This window comes from Ascaphus truei, chromosome 3 (assembly GCF_040206685.1).
Source record: "Ascaphus truei isolate aAscTru1 chromosome 3, aAscTru1.hap1, whole genome shotgun sequence".
Taxonomy (NCBI): Eukaryota; Metazoa; Chordata; class Amphibia; order Anura; family Ascaphidae; genus Ascaphus; species Ascaphus truei.
This window is the reverse complement of record NC_134485.1, coordinates 352,264,902-352,277,713: the sequence shown is the minus strand read 5'-3', so window position 1 is coordinate 352,277,713 and position 12,812 is coordinate 352,264,902. Positions and strand designations below refer to the sequence as shown.

At 44.1% G+C, this 12,812-nt stretch overlaps 1 protein-coding gene across 2 annotated transcripts in view; it reads left to right on the top strand.

Annotated features, from left to right (window-relative positions):
• Window positions 1-10,984, top strand: part of LOC142490110 (uncharacterized) — a 75,999-nt gene extending 65,015 nt beyond the window's left edge. The window contains exons 6-8 of one of the 2 annotated variants that reach the window (XM_075591922.1): window positions 8,440-8,648; window positions 10,227-10,415; window positions 10,896-10,984. In XM_075591922.1, the coding sequence (XP_075448037.1) occupies window positions 8,440-8,648; window positions 10,227-10,415; window positions 10,896-10,917 (420 nt within the window). In that variant the 3' untranslated portion in view covers window positions 10,918-10,984. The remainder of the gene's footprint in view (window positions 1-8,439; window positions 8,649-10,226; window positions 10,416-10,895) is intronic. The other variant, XM_075591923.1, reaches the window with a different exon arrangement.
• The last annotated feature ends 1,828 nt before the right edge of the window (window positions 10,985-12,812 follow it).

The window sequence follows — 12,812 nt, the reverse complement described above, 5'->3', positions numbered from 1 at the left end:
ATGCAGTTTATATATATATACTGTGCAGTATTGCAGCCAGCGGGAATAAAATGCTTCAATCCCTGCTTGGAAAATAACTCAATGTACTCGGGCAGAAAACAGTCACAAACCTCAATACACCCGGGTATACCCGAATTCGTGGGACTAGCCAAGCTCGAATAAAGTGTGTCGCCAGTGTATCGTAAGCTCCACTAGGCAGGGACTGTGTCTGAAAAATGTCACTGTAAAGCGCTACATAAAAAACTAGCAGCGCTATACAAGAACAAGCTATTATTATTATTATAAATTATTAAAAAATTAAATCCCATATTAACTAAGAAGTGCTCTTCCATAAAGCACCTAGTGGCACTGGGACACGCAATAAGGCACATAAATCCCATCTTTTACGTCACTTCAGCAGTTTTATATGCGCATCAGAGGGAACGCAGAGACACCTGTACCAGCGGCAGAGGGGGGCACGCCTTAATGGTCCTAATCTAGAAGTTAGGGCCCACCAGTAGTCAGGCCCAACTTCTGCTACCAGCCGCCTGGTTGTTCCCCCCTCTGCCTCTGGCTAGGGCCCGGACGGACCCTGAAAACCCAAACTCCACAGGTAGGGCACGGGGGTGTGGGAGAAAGGTGGGATAGAGGAGGAAGAGTGAGAGAGCAGGGTGGAGGAAGTGTGAGAAAAAGGGGGGGAGACCATTTTATTTTATATTCCCAAACAAATTAGACTATAGTGTGCAGTATGTGGGGGGGGGGAGAGAGGGAGGAAAGAGGGGGAGTGTGGGAGAGAGGAGGGGTGTTGGGTAGAGATGGGGGAAGTGTGGGAGTGATAGGGGGAGTGTGAGAGAGAGAGCGGGCATGTGGGAGAGAGATGAGTGAGAGAGAGAGAGTGGGCAAGTGGCAGAGAGAGGGGGAGTGTGGGATATGGGGCATGTGGGAGAGAGGGGGGAATGTGGGAGTGACAGGGGGAGTGTGGGAGAGAGAAGGGGCATGTGGGAGTGAGATGGGGGTGTGTGTGAAAGAGACAGGGGAGAAGCGGACACCTCCCTCTACTCAACAGCCCTGGGCACTGGGCCCCCAGGAAATCTGCTGGTGGCCCTGTTAACAAGTGGGTAGGATTGGTCAAAGATGACCAACAGAAAGAAATTCCATTAGTTTGCACTCAACTAAATTATAACTCTGAGTATAGATAATTATTTATCAAACCATATGGGTACCAGGAGGTTTAAAACACAAAACAAAAAATTATTTATTACTATATAAATACACATCTAATTGAAAGCTATTAAACTAATTTAAAAGTAATCTTAAAATCTCTAAAGATAGCAGCGACGGAGCAGGTGGGCAAACCCCAGTGTGGGTGTATAGATATAGAACAAGTGTAGTATTCAATATACTGTCACGGCGGTCCTGTAAGTGGGTACAGGTGCATATATTCAGAGCTTATCAATATAAGTTTGTAAATAGTAAATCAACAGTGTGCCAATGGGCTTGGGTATACCCGGCTGGTTGCACTTCATGCACTGACTAATGTATGCCCAGGACCGTCTAGTGTGCGTCACTATACAGGTTGCATCTATATGCCCTTAAATTGTATACTCCTCAAAGATAGGGCATAATACTCCATGAGTGTGCAATGTGTCTATAGTGCGCTAAATATCACCCGTTTCCGAGATGTAGCTCGTGAGTTAATGGGGATGCCTCACGCTCCGTCTTCAAGCTCCAAGACAAAAACTGGCTGACGTCATCGGTCTGCACGTCGCCTGACACCCGACGATCATTTCACGCCTCTTGACGCTTCTTCAAGGGGGGAGGAGTGTACCATTGCTCCTCTATGGTATGTACAGTATTTATACACCTCCTGGGGGCGGGATTAGGGGCGTTTTTAGTAATAACGCGAGTCCCTATTCGTTAGTCTGCCTCAGTTTGATTAACTGATTAGATGGCTCTTATTATTGTAGCCATATCGATTAGTATTGAATAGCAATGCATAGAATTAGAACAGAATAATTAGGTAGTACATATGACTCTTAGTGCGAGTGACGTGGTAGGTAAGTATGAGAGTAATGCGTGCATACATGCACTAATATGGACATGCAACATATAAATCTTGGGTCTGGTGTATGTGGAGGCTAATTGGTAGGACCGTGGATGGATATAGACGTACAACATACTAAGTGTATATTGCTAAGGTATATCTCTATGTCTGTCGCGGTATGTACACATATATCCCATAGAGAGTTATGTAGGTGGGTAGGTTAACATCAGGGCTAGATTGAGTGTGTAATGCCCTAATGCCATAAATTCATGTTAGATGGTAATATAGTTAAACATATAGAGGTCCAATGTTGTATATGTACATATATATGTGCCATAGGTACAAAGAGGTAGTGTAAGGTGTAGGAATGACCTCTAGCTGTTTAGACCGCCCAAAAGGGTCAATGCGGTCTTACTAGTTCTTAAAATATATTTAAGCTGACTATAAATAGTATATTATTCAGTGGTCCCACTATATGTAAAATTTATGCCTACCGAGTATATATACATGTGGGGTAGTGACCCTTAGCCCATTTCAAATAAGGGATGGGTAAGTGTATGATAACCTAGCAATTCCAGCATGGTTGACACTTGGGATGAACATATATATATGTACCAAGGGTACTGGGGGAGAGAGAAAGGATGTATAGTGAGTCTAGGAGTGACAGCTAGCTGTTTAGTCCGCCCAAAAGGGTCAATACGGTCTGACTAAGTATTAAGTATATTTACCCTGACTGTGTTCAGATGTTAGATGAAGGGTGAATATATGAATCCCTCATTCAGTCCTATAGGGCTGAGGGTCTTTAACGTGTATATCCATTTACACTCTTTTTGTAGGAGTAACCTATTTCAGTCTCCCTTTCGTGGTCCCAGTGGTACCAATTCTATCCCTGCGAAACGTAGATGTTTAGAAACACCCTCGTGAACACCATTTATATGTCTGGCCAGGGGTGTATCTTGTTTATTGCGTATGGATCCCAGATGTTCCAGGATTCTTACTTTAAGCTGGCGAAAAGTTTTACCCACATACATTTTGTTGCATGAGCACGTGATGATGTATATAACTCCTTTGCTATTGCAATTTATGAAATCATGGATTTTAAATGTATTCGCTTTTGTATTGTCTGTGAATGATTTTGTGGGAGGCATGTGTATACATGCCTTGCACTTACCGCAAGGGAATGATCCCTGCGGTTTGTGGTCAAGCCACGTCCTATTGGGTATTGGTTGGTAGTGACTCTGTACCATCCTGTCTTTTAGGTTACGTGATCGTCTACATGTAAGTGTTGGTGATGGATTCAACACTTCTATCAAATCCTCGTCCTCAGTGAGTAGGTGCCAGTGCTTTGTGAAGATACGTTTTAAATCTTGCCACTGTGTATTATAAGTGCCAATAAAGCGTATTACTTCTTTGGTGTCAGTCCTCGCTTTATTTTTCGTCAAAAGCATGTCTCTATGTGTGTATTTGGCTCTTTTATATGCTTTCTGGACTACATTCTTACTATACCCTCTATCATAGAACCGCTGGCTCATTTCCCCTGCCTTGGTTGTGAACTCTGCCAATGTGGAGCAGTTGCGTCGAAGGCGGAGAAATTGTGCCGTGGGTATATTTTGGACAAGATGATTGGGATGGTGGCTGTCCGCCTGTAGAATGCTATTAGTAGCTGTGGGTTTTCTAAATAGTGTGGATTGCAGATACCCATCAGTTTCCTTGTAAATAGCTATGTCCAGAAAGTCAATGCGATTTTTATCCATTTGCATAGTTAATTTTAAATTGAATTTGTTGTTATTCAATTTCTCACAGAACTCATGTAAGAGGTCTGATGGATCCTTCCACAGCATGAAGATATCGTCAATGTACCGGACCCACATAATAATGTTGTCCGCGTACATTTCGCCTGGAAATGCACACAGAGAGACATGCTTTTGACGAAAAATAAAGCGAGGACTGACACCAAAGAAGTAATACGCTTTATTGGCACTTATAATACATAGTGGCAAGATTTAAAACGTATCTTCACAAAGCACTGGCACCTACTCACTGAGGACGAGGATTTGATAGAAGTGTTGAATCCATCACCAACACTTACATGTAGACGATCACGTAACCTAAAAGACAGGATGGTACAGAGTCACTACCAACCAATACCCAATAGGACGTGGCTTGACCACAAACCGCAGGGATCATTCCCTTGCGGTAAGTGCAAGGCATGTATACACATGCCTCCCACAAAATCATTCACAGACAATACAAAAGCGAATACATTTAAAATCCATGATTTCATAAATTGCAATAGCAAAGGAGTTATATACATCATCACGTGCTCATGCAACAAAATGTATGTGGGTAAAACTTTTCGCCAGCTTAAAGTAAGAATCCTGGAACATCTGGGATCCATACGCAATAAACAAGATACACCCCTGGCCAGACATGTAAATGGTGTTCACGAGGGTGTTTCTAAACATCTACGTTTCGCAGGGATAGAATTGGTACCACTGGGACCACGAAAGTGGGACTGGAATAGGTTACTCCTACAAAAAGAGTGTAAATGGATATACACGTTAAAGACCCTCAGCCCTATAGGACTGAATGAGGGATTCATATATTCACCCTTCATCTAACATCTGAACACAGTCAGGGTAAATATACTTAATACTTAGTCAGACCGTATTGACCCTTTTGGGCGGACTAAACAGCTAGCTGTCACTCCTACACTCACTATACATCCTTTCTCTCTCCCCCAGTACCCTTGGTACATATATATATGTTCATCCCAAGTGTCAACCATGCTGGAATTTCTAGGATATCATACACTTACCCATCCCTTATTTGAAATGGGCTAAGGGTCACTACCCCACATGTATATATACTCGGTAGGCATACATTTTACATATAGTGGGACCACTGAATAATATACTATTTATAGTCAGCTTAAATATATTTTAAGAACTAGTAAGACCGCATTGACCCTTTTGGGCGGTCTAAACAGCTAGAGGTCATTCCTACACCTTACACTACCTCTTTGTACCTATGGCACATATATATGTACATATACAACATTGGACCTCTATATGTTTAACTATATTACCATCTAACATGAATTTATGGCATTAGGGCATTACACACTCAATCTAGCCCTGATGTTAACCTACCCACCTACATAACTCTCTATGGGATATATGTGTACATACCGCGACAGACATAGAGATATACCTTAGCAATATACACTTAGTATGTTGTACGTCTATATCCATCCACGGTCCTACCAATTAGCCTCCACATACACCAGACCCAAGATTTATATGTTGCATGTCCATATTAGTGCATGTATGCACGCATTACTCTCATACTTACCTACCACGTCACTCGCACTAAGAGTCATATGTACTACCTAATTATTCTGTTCTAATTCTATGCATTGCTATTCAATACTAATCGATATGGCTACAATAATAAGAGCCATCTAATCAGTTAATCAAACTGAGGCAGACTAACGAATAGGGACTCGCGTTATTACTAAAAACGCCCCTAATCCCACCCCCAGGAGGTGTATAAATACATACCATAGAGGAGCAATGGTACACTCCTCCCCCCTTGAAGAAGCGCCAAGAGGCGTGAAACGATCGTCGGGTGTCAGGCGACGTGCAGACCGATGACGTCAGCCAGTTTTTGTCTTGGAGCTTGAAGACGGAGCGTGAGGCATCCCCATTAACTCACGAGCTACATCTCGGAAACAGGTGATATTTAGCGCACTATAGACACATTGCACACTCATGGAGTATTATGCCCTATCTTTGAGGAGTATACAATTTAAGGGCATATAGATGCAACCTGTATAGTGACGCACACTAGACGGTCCTGGGCATACATTAGTCAGTGCATGAAGTGCAATCAGCCAGGTATACCCAAGCCCATTGGCACACTGTTGATTTACTATATACAAACTTATATTGATAAGCTCTGAATATATGCACCTGTACCCACTTACAGGACCGCCGTGACAGTATATTGAATACTACACTTGTTGAAGTGAAACTTCCTTAGTGGCACCTCATTCGTGATGGGGCAAAAATGGATTGTGGAGACAGAAATGAAACGGATGTGACGTCAGTGCTGGCAGTTGAGGCCGGGCTGTGTTCTGGCTCAGCCCGACCCCAACACTGACATCACACCCGCTCCACAAATCAGATGCGGCGGCGGCGGCGGCGATAGCCGCCGGCGCCGCTCCTAATGGCTACCGCACCCCCCACACAGCCGCTGACATGCGGCGGCGATAGCCGCCGGCGCTGCTCATAACGGCCGCCGTTCCCCGCCCGCTGCCTACTGCCGTGCCACGCATGCGCGATGGCGCCAGTGACTCCGGGCTCCTGCTCGGGTAAAGTGTGAAGCGGGGGGGTTTGAGCGCGCCGCTTCCCACGCATACGGCGGGCCCGGTGCGGCCGCGTCTCAACCTTCCCCCACCCCTCTCCCCCCAATTACCCCCTCTATTCCTCTCCCCACACCCCCCACCGGCATCATGGTGTTCTTCCCCGGGGGGGGGGGGCCGTCACACTCACATGGGCCTCCTCGCCGTATGTGCCGTCCTCCCTGCCCTGATCCCCGGCACTGCGGGGCAACACAAACTGTGCCCATCCCTCCTCCTACCACACTGCTCTGCCGCCGTGCTCGCAGGTGCAGGGGGTGATCGGAGGTGCAGGGGGTGAGGGGGGGTGATGTGAGGAGGTGAAGGGGGGTGATGTGAGGAGGTGAAGGGGGGGGGATGTGAGGAGGTAAAGGGGGGTGATGTGAGGAGGTGAAGGGGGGTGATGTGAGATGCAGGGGGGGGTGATGTGAGGTGCAGGGGGGGTGATGTGAGGTGCAAGGGGGGTGATGTGAGGTGGGGGGGTGATGTGAGGTGGAGGGGGGTGATGTGAGGTGCAGGGGGGGTGATGTGAGGTGCAAGGGGGGTGATGTGAGGTGGGGGGGTGATGTGAGGTGGAGGGGGGTGATGTGAGGTGCAGGGAGGTGATGTGAGGTGCAGGGGGGTGATGTAAGGTGCAGGGAGGTGATGTGAGGTGCAGGGGGGTGAAGGGGGGTGATGTGAGGTGCAGGGAGATGATGTAAGGTGCAGGGGGTGATGTGAGGTGCAGGGAGATGATGTGAGGTGCAGGGGGTTGATGTGAGGTGCAGGGGGTTGATGCGAGGTGCAGGGGTTTGATGCGAGGTGCAGGGGGGGGATGCGAGGTGCAGAGGGGTGATGCGAGGTGCAGGGGGGTGATGCGAGGTGCAGGGGGGGATGCGAGGTGCAGGGGGGTGATGCGAGGTGCAGGGGGGTGATGCGAGGTGCAGGGGCATATGCGAGGTGCAGAGGCATATGCAAGGTGCAGGATGGGTGCGCATACATCACACACGCACACACACAGTCACACGCACACACACACAGTCACACGCGCACACTACACAGTCACACGCACACACAGACAGTCACACGCACACACACACAGTCACACGCACACACACACAGTCACACGCACACACACACAGTCACACGCACACACACAGTCACACGCACGAGGAATTCACGCTTAGTGCAAATAGCTAATACAGGGGATGTGTGCCGAGCACGCACATTCTAAGTCCAAATTTATTTGCGTTTTGTCAAAGAAATTGTATTTTGATTTTTAATTAAAACATCACAAACACAATTTCTGTGACAAAAGTCAAAGAAGTTTCACTTACTATGCGCGTGCACAGCACACACAACTTTTTTCTATATCTATACACCCACACTGGGGTTTGCCCACCTGCTCCGTCGCTGCTATCTTTAGAGATTTTAAGATTACTTTTAAATTAGTTTAATAGCTTTCAATTAGATGTGTATTTATATAGTAATAAATAATTTTTTGTTTTGTGTTTTAAACCTCCTGGTACCCATATGGTTTGATAAATAATTATCTATACTCAGAGTTATTATTTAGTTGAGTGCAAACTAATGGGATTTCTTTCTGTTGGTCATCTTTGACCAACCCTACCCACTATGTAACCATTTCCCATGCACCACTTTTTACCTATAATATTCGAATATTAAGGTTGAGCAGTGTTTGAACATTACTTATCTCGGCCCTGTTAACAATGCTGTAAATATCAGAGGTAAACTAGTTAAATGCTTTTATTAACTGAGATACAGAGCTATATTGGGAATAAAAAGACTTATGGGTTTTATTATAGCCTGGATATTTAAGCTACACAAAGTCCACCTGGGTGTAGCATTATCTTTATACTGATGAACTTTCGACATCATTTTGCAGATAATTTGAGTTATACAGCAAAGCCGCCCAAGAACAAAATTGGTGCAAAAATACACCAGAATTATAAAAGCAAACAAATCCCATATTCTTTGCCTGCTGAGCATGAGACACTTTTTGTTGTTGTTACAGCTGCGTACAAGCTCTGAGCTTCACCTGTCCCGTCCATGCCCAGTGCTGCAGGAAGCAGAGAGATGGAGCAGAGAGGTGAAAGAATTCCAGTCCTCCTCCCATGATAGATTCATCATCTGGAATCCTCCTCTTCCAAAGAAGTCCAGCAGCTTCGCATTGTCTGATTATCCCAGAGAAACTGGCACCCAAGACAACATGGGTCTATACAGGTTTGCATGGCTTACGTGTCTGCCCTGATTAACTAAGCAGTGTTACTCCATAAGATACATTCTGATGCTGGAAGACACATCACAGCCCACTCAAGAGTACAGTGTGTCTTCCTGCCCTGGGAGGAGTCTTATGGAATAGTACTGCGTAGTAAATATAGGCCTTCGGGTTTCGTAAGGTTAAAATCCTTCTCAACAAAGATCCAGGAGCGGCTCAAGCCTTTATAGCCAATGACATGTGAAAGCCAGTCCATTCTAACAGCACGTAGTGTGATTCATTGTGTAGATTTTAGTGTTGTTGTGCTAGAGTGAAATTACCTACTACGCACAGGAGAAAGGTTTTTTTTTTTTTTTTTACAAAATCCCCAAAAGCTGCCACTTAAGCCCTACAAAATGTATATTTTTAATTAATATTCCTCTAAGATTTAAAACGACTGCTGGATTTAAAAAGGCATTATGTGATGAGGATTGAAAATACAGGAGCAATGAAAATAACCAAAAAAAGACATGTCTATGTAAAAGACAGCCATGGATCAATGGGGCCTGAGGTTTTACAGCAGATGGGAAAGTAGGCAGATTAGGTCGGCTAAGTGGTTCTTATCTGCCATCACATTCTATCCACTTTAAATGGAGCTCACAGGTCTGGCTTATTGTAGACCCATAACTCAGCAGAATAATAGATTTCAAAAATGTTATCATGTTATGACCTATAAGGGTTACTTAACTTTGCTTTCGTATACATTTAATACAACTTGGAACCCCAGGCTTAGAAACCACACTATGCCTCTTAAAGTTGCAGTTCAAGCTGCCGTTAAAAATAAATAAAATTCCATTTAATATGCGCATCAATACAATCTGCACACTGACAAGTGATTAGCTAAGTTGCCGATCGATCCGTTCTCCTGTGATCGATCGGCGAAGAATCGGCTCGGGGGTTCATTAAATCTCTGTCAGTGCAGCAGAAGAGGACCAAAGATGCAAAGTTCTGTGGGGAAGATCATGTGACCTGGCAGTCACTAGATAAAATTGGTGCACTGCCAGAGAGAGGGCAGGGCTCCAGAGCCAGAGAATCTTTCAGAAAAGAAAGGGGGTGTGACTTTGTAAATGGTTGCTATAGAAACAAAAATGTTTGCTACATTGGGATACATTCAAAATGTCTTTTAATTTTTGTTTTAATTTTTAGCGCTACAAGTATTTTCTGATAATGCAGAACTGATTTATTTAAAAAAAAAAAACACATGTAGGATATTGTTTGAACTGCAGCTTTAACTTGCCACATATTCAGTGTAATTCTGCATTCTTCTTACTCATACGTGACTTTATTGTGCTATACTATCCATTTCTAACACACATTTCCGTTTGAAAGTTTTCTTATTTTAGGACATTTTGGCTTTACCAGAATAATGTATACTAGTAATGTCACTTTCTCATTTGCATCATTACTTTTAGTGTTGGTAAATGATCACCAAATATCTCACCCTCTCTCCATATTCGATATGCAAATTGATCATTGCAAAAAAACAACTCAACACAAATTCCAATGTGGTTCTCATTGTTCTAAATCGCACTTTCATGTTCTAGAAAACCTATACATTTGGAGAAGGAAACAATATGGAAAACAGGAATAAGTGATGAGAGTTTCCGCCTTGGCAAAAAAAAGGCTCTGCCGCCCTTGTGGTCCGAGCTGGGAGTTTTTCCCAATATCCCCCGTCTCTTGGAGTTAGATGTGTGTCTAACAAGGAATAGAGCCCGTAGGTCCTTGCAAGCAAGGTGAATGTTTTCTCTCTGACTCCTTAAAATAAGTTAATGACAATGGCACAGATAATTGAGATAAAAGCTCCATGCCTGCTTTTCCTGTTCATTAAATGACAAGAAGTATGATCCCTCTGAGCACGTTTGTTCTTGTTATTAGAACTTAAGTGGAGTTCATTATGCCCAGGAGTGTAGGTGAATTCCATGAGGTATTACATGTTCTGTGTATAGCCAATTCTATCTTATTTAAAGATCCTCCAAATATGCAAAATACAAAATAATGCATTATGAAGTAATTAAACTTTTTTGCTTTAATCATCATGACTAACAGAAGAGATTATGACGAAGATTTACTGACCAGGAGTGCTAAGGTTTAGAACCATTTAATAAATCTGGGCTTAAATATTGATCCATCCGTCTCTCGTTTTGCACTGGAATCATACTCTACTGATCACTTACTAGAGTTACACTACCTCGTATTTTTTTTATTTTTTTTAGGATTGAAGGCTTCCCAAACTGAAGAACATTTAGAATATTGTTCCAGCTTTCCTCACAAATTTTGGAATACTACAGTATATAAAGTAAATAAAATATTTTTTTTCACATTAGTGTTTCTGTGGCTGAAATGGTTATTGTTCTGGCCCTCTAGCCCCTTGTAACTAAGGGGTAGGGTGAGGCAGGTTAACTCACTCCCTTTAGATGCACACTGAGCCCTTCTTTTCTTTCTGTTCTTTTATTGCAAAACAAACAATAAAAACAGATGAGGGGAACTGTGGGTGAGTGGCATATGTGGGGGAGAAAGAAATTACGAATGCCTTGTATGGGAGAGGCAATAAGAGATGTGTACTCACAGACTGCTGGATCCAAAAGGAAGTGAGCTAGTCTGTGCACACAGGAAATAGTCAGGACTAACTATACAACCATGGTTTCCTGGGGAAACTGTGCTATAGTTGCTGGCAACAGACAAACCAGGGAGGGAAGGATACATTTGTTTCAATGTTACACTGGACATTGACAGGAATCACATAACAGGGAGAAATACACTACTCATTTCAGGGCAAGTGGGCTGCATCCAGAGAGCAGAGAAAAAAACATAATCCTGTTCCAAGACAGTTATGGTTGTGATGGAAAGCTCACAGTGGCAAAAAGCTGCGCTGTTGTCTTGATTGACAAGTCAGCGCCATCCATTCGTCCCTTGTTGAAATCCAGCTTGGATCAGCTTGTCTGGCAATGGCCGCGGTAGGCGCTCTTCTGATCTCCCGCTTGCTCTGACATCATGATTGGCAAATGGATAGACTTGGAGGCCAACACCTCCTCACCTGTGATTGGCCCATTCATCTTTCCCGCCATGCTCTGATTGTCTGAACTCCGTTCTTCCATGCATTCAAACGGGAAATGCAAAACTACAAGTACTTGGCCGTCGCAGAGTGGTTTATTACAATTGGTTGTGGAAGCTTCGCCGCTAATGGTAAGTGCCTAAACCCTCTACCTTAAAACATCCTACCCCAACCGCTAAAACCCTTAAATTAACCCCTTACTCTAAACAGTAATAAAAGTTACCTCAGAAGCGGCCGGCGGTGAGATTCAAGCGGCAGATCGGTTGCGATAGAGGGTCCATCTGCGGTGAAGCGGTGGCCGCCATTTGGTCGTGGAGAAACGGCCACGACTAAATGTCCCATTCCGGTCGCAGAGTTCCACAGTTGCTCGTGTGTAGTGTCGATGATCGGAAGCTGCCTGGGAATAAGAGCCAGGGGAGAATCAAGGACTTAATAAACCCATTTATTTAACCCCTTTCTCTGCCTGGTGCTGTGATCCCTGTATAAATAGTCTGGTCTCCCGTTAGACTGTTGTCTTAATTCTATGCCTCATTTTCCCCTCTTATGTTTCCTCTGTACTTCTTATGTGCATTATTGACTTGTCTCCCCTATGTGCCCCTGCCCCCAATTCGAATTAAATTGAAAGGTTTTAACATGTAGAACAGAATGGTGGGGGGAACGAGAACGAGGAATTATACAAAAAAGCAATACAGATACAAAATACAGAATGCAAAGCTAGGACTTGTACAAAATCTGGAACAAGGTATTCCTTTAAAGCTGCTACTAGACGGGGAACACACGTGACACAGGCGGAAGTGGTCACATGTAGACGTAGCTCTGGTGTCAGGGACATCCTAGCCCTCACTCTATTCACAGTTTCATTGCTTGCCCAACAGGTGTGCTCCTGTCTTCTCTGGTTTCCCTCTGCTGTTTCCTCTTGGTTCTATTAGTTCCTGTCTTCTTTCTTTTACCTGCCTTTATAGTTTCCTATTCCTGTTTTAGTCTTTGCCTTTGTTTTTTTTCTAGTGGCTCTTTTCTACCATGATCTGTTCCCTGTTCTGATGACCTGTTCTTTGTACCACATTTAAGTCTTAGTTAT